The 11,042-nt window shown below is 32.8% G+C and overlaps 1 protein-coding gene and 1 long non-coding RNA gene across 2 annotated transcripts; one reads left to right on the top strand and one right to left on the bottom strand.

The window, feature by feature from the left end:
- Nucleotides 1-2,990: 2,990 nt before the first annotated feature.
- Nucleotides 2,991-4,901, bottom strand: LOC131803555 (uncharacterized). Its single transcript, XR_009342646.1, has 3 exons — nucleotides 3,610-4,901; nucleotides 3,454-3,544; nucleotides 2,991-3,390 (listed from the first exon to the last, which is right to left on the bottom strand). It is a non-coding gene; the product is annotated as an uncharacterized LOC131803555 (long non-coding RNA).
- Nucleotides 4,902-7,443: 2,542 nt separating this feature from the next.
- On the top strand, nucleotides 7,444-10,410 carry LOC131803945 (eukaryotic translation initiation factor 3 subunit J-like). Its single transcript, XM_059125925.1, has 6 exons — nucleotides 7,444-7,654; nucleotides 7,952-8,034; nucleotides 8,319-8,435; nucleotides 8,995-9,283; nucleotides 9,417-9,553; nucleotides 9,792-10,410. The coding sequence occupies exons 1-6, from the start codon at nucleotides 7,639-7,641 to the stop codon at nucleotides 9,858-9,860; spliced, it is 711 nt and encodes a 236-aa protein (XP_058981908.1). The 5' UTR covers nucleotides 7,444-7,638; the 3' UTR covers nucleotides 9,861-10,410.
- Nucleotides 10,411-11,042: the final 632 nt, after the last annotated feature.

The following is an 11,042-nucleotide window of genomic DNA, read 5'->3' as shown; positions in this document are numbered from 1 at the left end:
TCGTTTTATGTTATTATTCTCACCTGGGCAATTTTCAATATTTCTTTATTAATATTTCAGCATTAAATTCTCCAATCTTTAGTTTTAATATTTTAAATTTTTATTAATTTAACTAAAAGAAAAAAAAACGTTTTATAACCACTATCACCATTACTCAATGTTTCAAATTTCACCTTCTAATTTTAATAATTGCTAAATATCTTAAATGTTAACCTTATTGTAAACCTTCAACGTTTGAAATGAAAGAACAATTTCAAGGTGACTTTGTGAAGGTTGGAACTCACATGCTGGAGTTTTAGAGATGGTACAATTGGTTCCTTTTTCTAGTGGTATCAATTTGTAGTGTTAAGCATTCTATATAGATGGCTCTCTAGTAATGATCATGGCAGCATTTATTTTTCTTGTGTTCAAGATTTATTAATATGAATTAATAATGCTATCATATTTTTAAAAATTCAAATAATTTAAAGCAGGTCAAGGATTATTTTATTAAAAGCTTTTTATAGCAATTGTTAAAGCTTTTTTCCAATTGTTGTCCAACATTTACTACGATTTATTGGAAATAAATCTGTTGTACGACTGCGGTGTAGTTACGACCAGATAATATGCAGATGGTAAAAATACGATTGCAGAATCCCTACTAGATAATATGAACTTGGTCAAGATACGATTGTGGCATCCCTATAATGTTTACATTTGAAACATCAAGCCGCTAAATTGTAAAATAAAAAGTCATGTTGAAAAATATTAAGTGAGTTGCTCATCTCCACAGCCCAAGGGTGGCTGTCACAGATTAACAGCATTCCACAATATATATTTCACATATTTTAAGATACATTTTTGTACCAAATTCTTTTTTGTGTGTTTTTTATACCCTAAACCACAAGGTGGTCAGGGTATTATGTCTTGTGCATTTGTTTGTAACATGCAAAAGGAAACGAGATAGACCCATAGTTCCTTTTGATGATCTGCATAGAATCACATTCTGAGTCGATTTATGCATGTCCGTCCGTCCGTCTGTCCATGTATTTTTGTAAACAAAATACAGTTCGCATTTATTGCCCTATCCAGATGAAATTTTGCACAAATCATTTCTTTGGCCCAAGGACGAACCCTATTGAAATTGCAGATAATCGGTCAAAATTTAGATATAGCTCCCATATATATCTTCGTCCGACTTGCCTTTTATTGTGCACCAAACGTGTACTATCAGCCCGAATAGTATGGAATTTTGCACATACAACCAAATTATAAGTATGCCAAGTTTGATCGAAATCGGTTCAGATATAGCTATAGCTCCCACATATATATTGTTCATCCGATTTGTTATTTTCGTCCTCCGCAGCCGTAATATGCACTCTGTAACAACAATATTTGTGGAAACCTATCAAATACAGTTCAGAAATACATTTGCTAAATTTTATCGAAATCGGTTCAGATTTGGATATAGCTCCCATATATAACTTCGTACGATGTACCTTTTATTGTGCACCAAACGTCTAATATTTGTCCAAATGGGATGGAATTTGGCACTTAAGATCGAATTGAGTCTAGAAGCTAGTACGTCAAATCGGTTCAGATATAGCTATAGCTCCCATATATACTGTACATCCGATTTGTTATATTTGTTACCCACAGCCGTAATATGCACTCCGTAACAACGATATTCAGGGAAATATATCAAATACAGCTCAAAAATATCTTTGCCAAATATATCTTTATCCGATTACATATTAATTGTGCACCAATGGGCAATACAAGTCCGAATTTAAAAGATACAAATGCTTCGGCATATTTAGTCCTTTGAACTTTAAATTATAATTATAATCATAGAGTGCATAATGGATATAAAAATCTTTAATTGTTATGCGGAGCTCTACTAAATTAGAAAAGTGGTGTAGGGTATCATAAAGTCGGCCCGCCCGACTTTAAGACTTTCTTTACTCGTTTTGTTTTGTTTGTTTTCTCTTGTTACATGCGCTGTAGTAGGGGGTCATGTCCATATGTGCTCCGACTAGCTTGGTCGCCTCTCTGGGTGTGGTCCCAACCCGTCACCCCTACTCCTGACATGCAGCAATTAAAATGAAGACACAACACTGAATACTACATTAACACAACGATGCATCACCTCCTATACTGGACCCCCAACCGATGACCAATGTCATGCCCACCCAACCATGATCAGTACCTCCTCTTCTTTACTTAACTGACCCCACAAACCGCCCACATCCATCACTTACCTCGTCCTTAATTCCTCTTTAGCTAACTTAACACGTCATCTTTTCAATCTTGACAAACATTCAAATCATTTTTTTTTATTATTTAAAAGAATTACTAATCCTAACAAGAAGTCGTTTATGCTTAATAAAAAAAAACTTACAACAATAAAAATACAATATATATCTAAAAAAAAATTATCACATAAAAATTTAAATAGTTGTTTTATTCTTGCTAAAGGGTTGTTAGGAAATTTTAAATTTTAACGGCTATTTGCCAAATTAAATAACGAACGGTCTTTTGACCATGAATCTTTTACCTCCAAAAAAGGTTTATTTCATGTCCAATTCCATGAACATTAATAGACAAGACTGAAATTACACTCGCAAAGCTATTTTTTTTCCGAATCCACAATGAACGTGGTTTTTAATATATATACTTTTAACACTTTCAAACCCACCCTAATAACCTCGACAAAAGAGCTCTGTTGCGAAGAAATTCAATGGGGAACAAAAAAAACTATATTGAAACCTTAGCTTTGAGAATGCTGAAAAAAAGAAAATTTAGACACGTAACAAACAAATAAACATAAATAATAATACTAATAAAATAAGTCAATACAAATAACTAAATCTAAATATGAATAATATTTTGACAGGAATAATAGGAATAATTTTTGATTTTAAATGTGATAAAAAAAATTTTAATATTAGGTCAATAAAAATTGTTTTTAAATGAAAATTGTAGTTAAGAATAGTGACGCCAACTTCTTATTCATTAATTTTACTTGCGCCACTTAGAATTTTGTTTCCAGGCTTTTTCTTATCTTCTGCACCAATCGTGGTAATAGCAAAAATCTTCCACCTTGGAAACACTGTAAAATTATGACAGTTTGTCGATATATGTGTGGATCCTATTGTGTCTTGGATCATTAACACAGCCAATTTTTTCTTTATAGGAATAAAGTGGTGCTGAACCGAGATCACGTGGAATGCTTGTATAGCCACTGTCCCGTAGATGGCGGTGGGGCAGATATACTGGTGCTATAAAAAGTTGGGAAATTATATTTTCCTACCTTTGCAATACCGGGATAATGTTTGTGATGTTTGGTCTTCACCCAAGAGATAGCGCTTTTCTTTCGTTGTTGCGCTGTCGTGTGTAAACGTGGCTGGCCTATCCAAGAAATAGGAATTTTAATATTTGGCTTAAACGAATTTAGCCACTTTTAATAATTACCTCAATGGCTTTCGCCTCACACTTATTAATTAATTTATCCACTGGGTTCACCGCAAAGACCAACAAAAATCACACAATCCTCCAAGCAAACCTAATTTTAAAGACTTGTTAATCATTTTTTTTTCCATTTTTCACTAATTTTCACACAATTATCACCTTTTATTTAAATTTGTAGTTCTTTTTTCAATTTAATATCTTAATAGTCATGAATATTTTTCACTGAACTTCCAATTTTCAGTATGAACGTTTTTTCTCGTTCAGCACCAATTTTCTAACTATTAACCTCTCTTCATTGGCTACTCTCTTTTATAACCTTTTCAGTGCGCAGTTGTAGCTTTCCACTGATGGACATTTTGTTCATTAGACACCAGTTATCCTTATCTAAATTAAATAAATGGTCTCTTTCTAGTGAAAATTTCATACTCATATTCGCCCAAAAAAATTAAGAGTCACAATTTTTCTCGCGACTGCTATCTAAGAGTATTTAACTCCACATCGGCAACACCGTCTCTACTTTGCTCAAGTTCCATTATGATACCAATTCCATTTGGGTTATCACTTCGTAGTGAATGTCATTCATAGCCATCTGACAACTGTCATTGTTTTTGGCATTAGTATTTGGCGGTGGTAGTATTAGCTTGCGTCGTTCCAATTTATTTTTATATTTCTACAATTAAACCATTTTATATTTATTAATTATTTCTTTTTTTCTTTTCAGCGGTTTTTCTGGTGGCGGAGTATCGGAGCCGGCCATATTTCTCGTGAACACACATCACTTTCCTTGGAATGTAATATGGGCTCACTGCAAGAATTTTGGCTGCCCCGACACTCTCCCACCGGTGATGTATTTGCCGAAATATAAGTCCTGGCCACCATTCCCAGGCAATACTAAAACCCCACGATCTCCCACAGAAAATAAAACGTGGCCTCAGATCTTTTGCCAGCCACCACCCAACATCACAGGCATTTTAATCGCCTGCATATCAAGAACAATTCTAACATTACTAACAAGGCATGGCTAACAATGACAAGTGTTACCCGCAACAAGTGCCTACCAAAACCTAAATATTAACACCCTTACTAACATCTAGCCCTTCCTAGCTTCCCCATCTTTAAAGGCACATCGGAAGCTAGGAATAATTTAATTCACCCGTGGTTTGGAGACCGCCACGAAGGCAAAAATGGTCTCCCCTAAAAAACCCCCCACGCAAAATTTTTTTTTTTGGGTGTCCAGGTGCGGACTTGGGCATTTCGAGGGCCTCGCAACACTCTTTGCTTTAGTTTATTATTCGTAATACCACATTGTTTGGTTTTCACAGATGAATCATTGTTGTTTAACGAAAAAATTGAATTTGCAACACTTTGTTAACAATTGCCTTCGTCAATTGAGAAACCATTAATATTTGCCAATTATTTTGAATAAAAATATTAAAAATGTAAATTTAATTGTGTATTTGTCCTTAGACAAAATTTTTATTACTTAAAAGTATTTTGAGAGTGTTTTAAAGTCACAAGTTTCCATAAAAATACAATTTCACTTGCAAAAACAAAAGTGGTTTTAAACCGAAATTATGTTGCGATTTACATTTTCTGAAGAAGCTGAATACGAAATTAAAATCACTTTCGTACCGAATTCATTCTTGTGACATGCCTGTTTACTATTTTCTAAATATTCATGGCAAAAATTATAATAGATGTTCAACTACCGTTGGTGTTACATTTTTTGAATATCCTGATCTTTTTCAGCCATAGGCTTTAATTTGATTGTTAAAAATCTATATAATATAGAACATCTATAATAGCCCCATGTGAAAACCCTGCTCAATTTTTGGTATTGTAAAGAGCCTAGCAACATTTTACATTGTGATTAGCTATAATTCAGAATGTGTATTTCCAACGATTAGAATACCGTGCTGCGTGGTATTTAGTTTGGTTCACCTCATAATTGAGGGCAGAATGATTTCAGAATAGTGAAAGATAATTATTTTTTTACACCAATTACCGTATGAAGGGAATTAATTTTTTTACCATTAAAATTGTGCGTTGGAGCCTCCATATATTCCACAGTTTTCATTCTAGTGTAATTCAATGACGATTGACCAAAAAATGTGCGATCCCGTGTTACTTTCTATTATTCGTAATTTTTTCATGTTTCTGCCACAATTTCCGACTGAATGAGTCCCAGTTTGACATTTCGGAATTTCTTTCATATAGACGTAAATACCTAATCTACGTTCGAAACCAATATTCTCTAGTGGGTTACACATTTAAAAGAATACAAAATTTTCTTTTCTGACCATACATTGATTAGGAAAGTGGATTTGAGGGTACACATAATGCGAACGATACTTACCTGTAAGATGGTTCTCTACCCCAGAATAGCCTAAATACAACTTTTTAGCCAAATCAGTTGATATATGTGGTCGAAAATTGTATGCGAAGAGGTTTTCTACTCTCTTAGAAACAAAGGGCCAAAAAATTGAAAAAAAAAACGGTCAAGATCCCGAAAATAGCTTAAATCATATGATGGTTATACTAAAACGTGATCATATTTTGTTTCTTCTCAAATTATATATATTATTTTTTCAAAAGTATGAAAATAAAATTAGTAATCGTAAATCGTGTCAATCACTGCATTTTTTCATAGTGGCATCTCCGTTTTAATCATGGTACAATGAATTCAAGGTAGGGCAGAACTACCATATGATTTAAATTTTTTTATTTTTCTGGCTTAATATGTCAACTTCATTTGCTTATGTGTGTGTCTTCTTTTCAATAATAAAAAATTGCTCAGAAAATATTCAAATTCGGTTGTTTTCAAAATGCTTATTGCAACGAATGCATCGACAAAATCTACAGTTTTTGTCGCGAAATAAACCATAAAAGATATATAGAACATGATATCGAAAAGAAATTTTGACCATTCATTCAGTTTTCGCGTTTTTAAATTATTTATTCAAAATCAATGCAACAAGTTGTTTGCTTTTTTATTGTTTTCATAGTAATTCTGGCATTACAAGCCAAACAGGTAGACCTCTATACTTGCAATTTTTTCAAAGTTGACCTACCTTCTCTTCATTGTACCATGGTTTTAATTAAAAATAATAAACAAAACGATTCTGTAATTAATTTCCATGGTAGAAGAATACAGGTTGTCGCATCGACACAGCTGCTGGGACAATGAACTGTCAAACCGATTTTGGAATTGAAAATGTTGAATGAAAAATTATTAAAATTTGTAAAAATTGTTGAAAAATTCATATTATGACAACCTCTGATTTGCGTCGTATAAAAAACATTTAAAAATCCACTTATTTTTCATAAAACATTTTAAAAATTTTGACATATCAATGTTCCCAAGCGTTGATGCATCTACCTACATATATTCTTCTACCATATTAATTTCGGAATATAAAGCTTCAATTCAGCTATTCAATATAAAATAAACGATTTGTGTTATCCATTGTTTTATTTTTTATTTACACATTTTGTGTATGTGTATATATAGTTTTGAATAAAAATTACAATAATTTGAGATTTTTTTAAATTTGATTCCCAAATTAATACAAATTTCCAACGCAAATGAGTGACAAATAGTACAATTTTGTGATAAAACTATATTGTCCTACTATTATTGATTCCATCTTGTGGAATAACCCCGAAATTTAATTCTTGTTTCTAGGGTTTTTCCCAATATAAGAATTTTGTTAAAAAAAAATTAAAAATAAAAAAAGCCAGCTGGTGCTTATTTAAAAGTCTATTTGACACTATAAGACTCCACCACAGAGTTTGCATTTTTCTAGTTTCCTTGAAGTTGAGAAATCTTTCTTATTGTGCCATGGATGTAATAACCGGCCGTTATCAACTCCAATTTCTGTCCAATGCGGTGTAAACATTCTTTAAAAGCACCATTACAGGTCCCTAATCATTATAGTGACTACTGTTTTTCTAACTGTGCCAACATCACAATGTACACTTGTAAGCAACCATGCAAATGTCAAAGTCTGGTTGAGAAAGAAGAAGCAACAAATCTCTCGTGCATTATTCAAGTTAACTTTTTTAATTCGTCACATTAGTGAGACACGCAAATTTATTTTTTGGCCAAATAAAGGCAAAGAATTAAACAACGGATTAATTAAACACCCAAATAATCGATTTGTAAATATTCTGTCAAAAAAAAAAAACATGGAAGACGATTGGGGTATGTTTCTAAAAGTGAAAGACGAACGAACACACATTCGAACCCACAGTTTTTCAACGCTCAAAGGAATTTACACTTCCATCTAGCAAAAAATATATGTGGCTGCCATGTGCTCTCTGATCGATGGCCACACACAAAAATATGAAACTTGTAACCTTGTTGGGAATGTAGAGATTGCGAAATTCCGTTCAGTACCAAATTGTTACTTTTCGGATAAATATTATGCAAACGATTTTATGTTAATGTCGATGTGTCTGCAATATTAATACATATTGTATGTGTTTTTTGTGTTTCTAGAAAGTGCTGCACACAGACCTGTAGTTGTGATACCCGATAAAATAAATAAGTGGGCTGGTGAAGATGAGGAGGATGACATTAAGGTATGTGGTTATTGTGATTTGAAAAATTCCACCAACGCAGTGGGTGATTTTTGTCAAGGAACTCCCCCTGCTTGGCTGCATTGCTGCCCAGATGACACGTGTATGCTTTTTAACCAGCAATTCATTTGTGTGTTTTTTTGTATTGTTGTCTGCTCTTGCGAGTGTGTGTGATTGTGCATGCACAGTCAGCAAGTGAAACCATGATACAAATTGCAATGCCAGAAATATGCTAAGGAGTAGAGTACCTAATAATGACTAACAATATTTTCTATTGACCTCTGCAGGACAGCTGGGAAGATGAAGAGGAGAAAAAAGATGAGGAGAAGGTTGAAGAACAACCAAAAGCACCTGTAAAAACAAAGCCTAGCAAAGCATTAAAAGCTAAATTGGCTGAACAGGAGGTGAGTATTTTGGGAAGGAGGGATTATAATTCGAGTCATATTTATAAAGTTTTTAAGCAATCTAGGTGCAATATTAAAATAGGGACAGCATTTTGGCTAGACCAAGTAGAAAAAGTGTAACTCATACCCCGCTGTAACATAAATAAATTAGTAAATTACTTCTGTTTCATGAAGCTTTAATATATTCTCCCTTGGTCAGATTCTACAAGAAAGAATGAAGTAAAAAAATGTCACCGCCTAATATGTATGAAAGTAAAAAAATTATCTATATAAAGGCATACATTTATCTGGATAGTAATTCACGATGAATAAAAATGAAAAACTAATCTGCAAAATTAAAGAGAAAAGAATTGATATCATGTCATATTAGATTACTGAGCGGAATTAATGTGTTTGGGATATCGACCTCAGGCCACATGAGATATTTGTTTGCAAAAGATAAGTTTCACTCTTATAGATAGCCCTGATTTACGGATATCATCGATTATAGGAATTTTGGCTCTCTTGTTAAGACTTTCATATAGCAATTGAATTCATTTAATTTTATTTTCGTTTACAGAGACTGGCAGAAGAAGAGGAGGCCAAACGTATTGCCAATATGACACCAGAAGAGAAATTGGCTGAAAAATTACGCCTTCAAAAAATTCAGGAAGAATCCGATTTAAAGAGTGCCCTTGAAACATTTGGTGTACAAGATGTTGGTGGTGGCTTAGATGCATTCAATCCCAAAACTGAAGCTGAATTTAAAGAATTTGGAGCGACGCTTAGTTGGAAATTGTCACAATACAAAGAATCGCCACATTTCCCGCAATTTGTTGAAGATTTAGTACGCAGCATATGTGTTAATTGTGAGTATTCAAAACGAATATACCAATAGTGCGACTTTGCATTTATTTATAGTTTCAGCAATTAATAATTTTGTCGCTAAATTAATTACTAAACTACTATTCTTACAAATAATAACACAAAATACTTTTATAGTGCCTCTTACCGAATTGAAAAAACTTAAAATGAGCGTTGAAACATTGCACAGTGAAAAGGTGAAATTAGAAAAACAAAATGCCAAGAAACCCGCTTCCAAAACTAAGGGCAAGATCACACTGAAAAATGATAGCAATGTAAGTATAAAAAATAGACGTTAGATCGTTTTAATTTGTTTTAGAAAGTTGTTTAATAATTAATAGAAAACCTTTAAGAGCGAATAGCTTCAAATTTAAACGATATCTGACTTCTCAAAATATAGAACTTTTTTCCAACTCAAAAGTTTGTTTTTTAAAAAATGCATCTCTAGTTGTTAGCATTAGAATTTATCTTTCGTTTCGTGATATTATCTAACATTCTTACTTTTTATTTCAGGATATTGATACTTTCAAAAAATACGGCAACGATTACTCCACTTACGATGATTACGATGATTTCATGTAAATCATGGCTCCTATCATCTTTACTATTTAATTCTGCCTCCATGATTACTCCGACTCCATTACCGTGAATATTGTTGAGCTCCAAGAAGAAAATAATTCTCACCTGCGGAAATGTTAATTTGTTATCAGGTGTTCATATAAATTTTATAAAAATGAATATTTTAGCACACAGGAATTTAACTTGACGTTAAAAGCCATTAACAACAAACACAATATTTTTGTTTTGTTATATAATTTTTTATTTTTTTGAAAAACAATAGATAAACAAAAACCAATAATAAAATAATAATATTCTTTTTTTGATATTCACTTAAAAAGTAGCAAGACAAATTGTAAATTAAAAAATGGAAATACAAGCATATGTATGTACAGAATATATAAAGATATACATGCATATGTGTTAAGCGTACATAGAACATCATTTACTTTTTTCGTGTTAATTATTTATGTAACGGTCGAAATGTACGAGTATTTTTACTTTTATGTGAATTATAATTTTTTTTTGTAAAAAAATATATTTATAATAGTAAAACTACAAATATGCAAATGAATGATTAATGGATCTATGGTATTACGGAACACCAAATGTGTTTTATGATGATATTATGTACGATGAGTATGTTTATCAGGCAGGTAACCACATCTATTAGATTAGGTTCAATTTTGCTCAAAAATATAATTTAAGCGTCAACTTATTGCAACTCTTTTATCTAGGCGTCACTGTAAAACAAAACATGGGTCAATTATGCATGACAAGAAAGTATCGTTAGGTGGCGATGTAATTAAAAAAAAATTGAAATAGAATGTTAATTGTTGGAAAAAGAGTCTCGAGAAAATTAAATTGTTTGGTGGCACCCCTTAAGGAAAACCACCGCCAGTAAAACCATTGACAAAGTCCAAAGAGTTGCATCGCTACTAATTACAGGCGCGTTTAGGAGCACACGCCAATCAGCCCTAGACACCCTATTCAATTTAAAACCGTTAGGTTTGTTGAGAAACAAGCTGCTATGGCCATTTCAATTCTATGGCAGTTCTGGAATGCAGGAATGATCTGGAAAATGTTAAATCGCTTCTTAAACTCTGTTGGGTCCCTGGGTCCCTGACGAAGCTGGACTTGAAGCTTCTGGTGTGCCTAATTACAAGACACTGCAACATAAAGGCCCTTACACCCGAAGGGGGGTGT

The sequence above is a fragment of the Musca domestica genome, unplaced genomic scaffold (genome assembly GCF_030504385.1).
Source record: "Musca domestica strain aabys unplaced genomic scaffold, Musca_domestica.polishedcontigs.V.1.1 10, whole genome shotgun sequence".
NCBI lineage: Eukaryota > Metazoa > Arthropoda > Insecta > Diptera > Muscidae > Musca > Musca domestica.
The sequence above is the reverse complement of the archived record's forward strand: the minus strand, read 5'-3'. Positions and strand labels throughout refer to the sequence as shown.

Excerpts from the sequence above, each read along its gene's own strand:
- LOC131803945 (XM_059125925.1), top strand. Across the intron at positions 8,035-8,318 it reads ATGAGGAGGATGACATTAAG|GACAGCTGGGAAGATGAAGA; the intron begins GTATGTGGTTAT and ends TGACCTCTGCAG. Across the intron at positions 9,554-9,791 it reads CACTGAAAAATGATAGCAAT|GATATTGATACTTTCAAAAA; the intron begins GTAAGTATAAAA and ends TTTTTATTTCAG.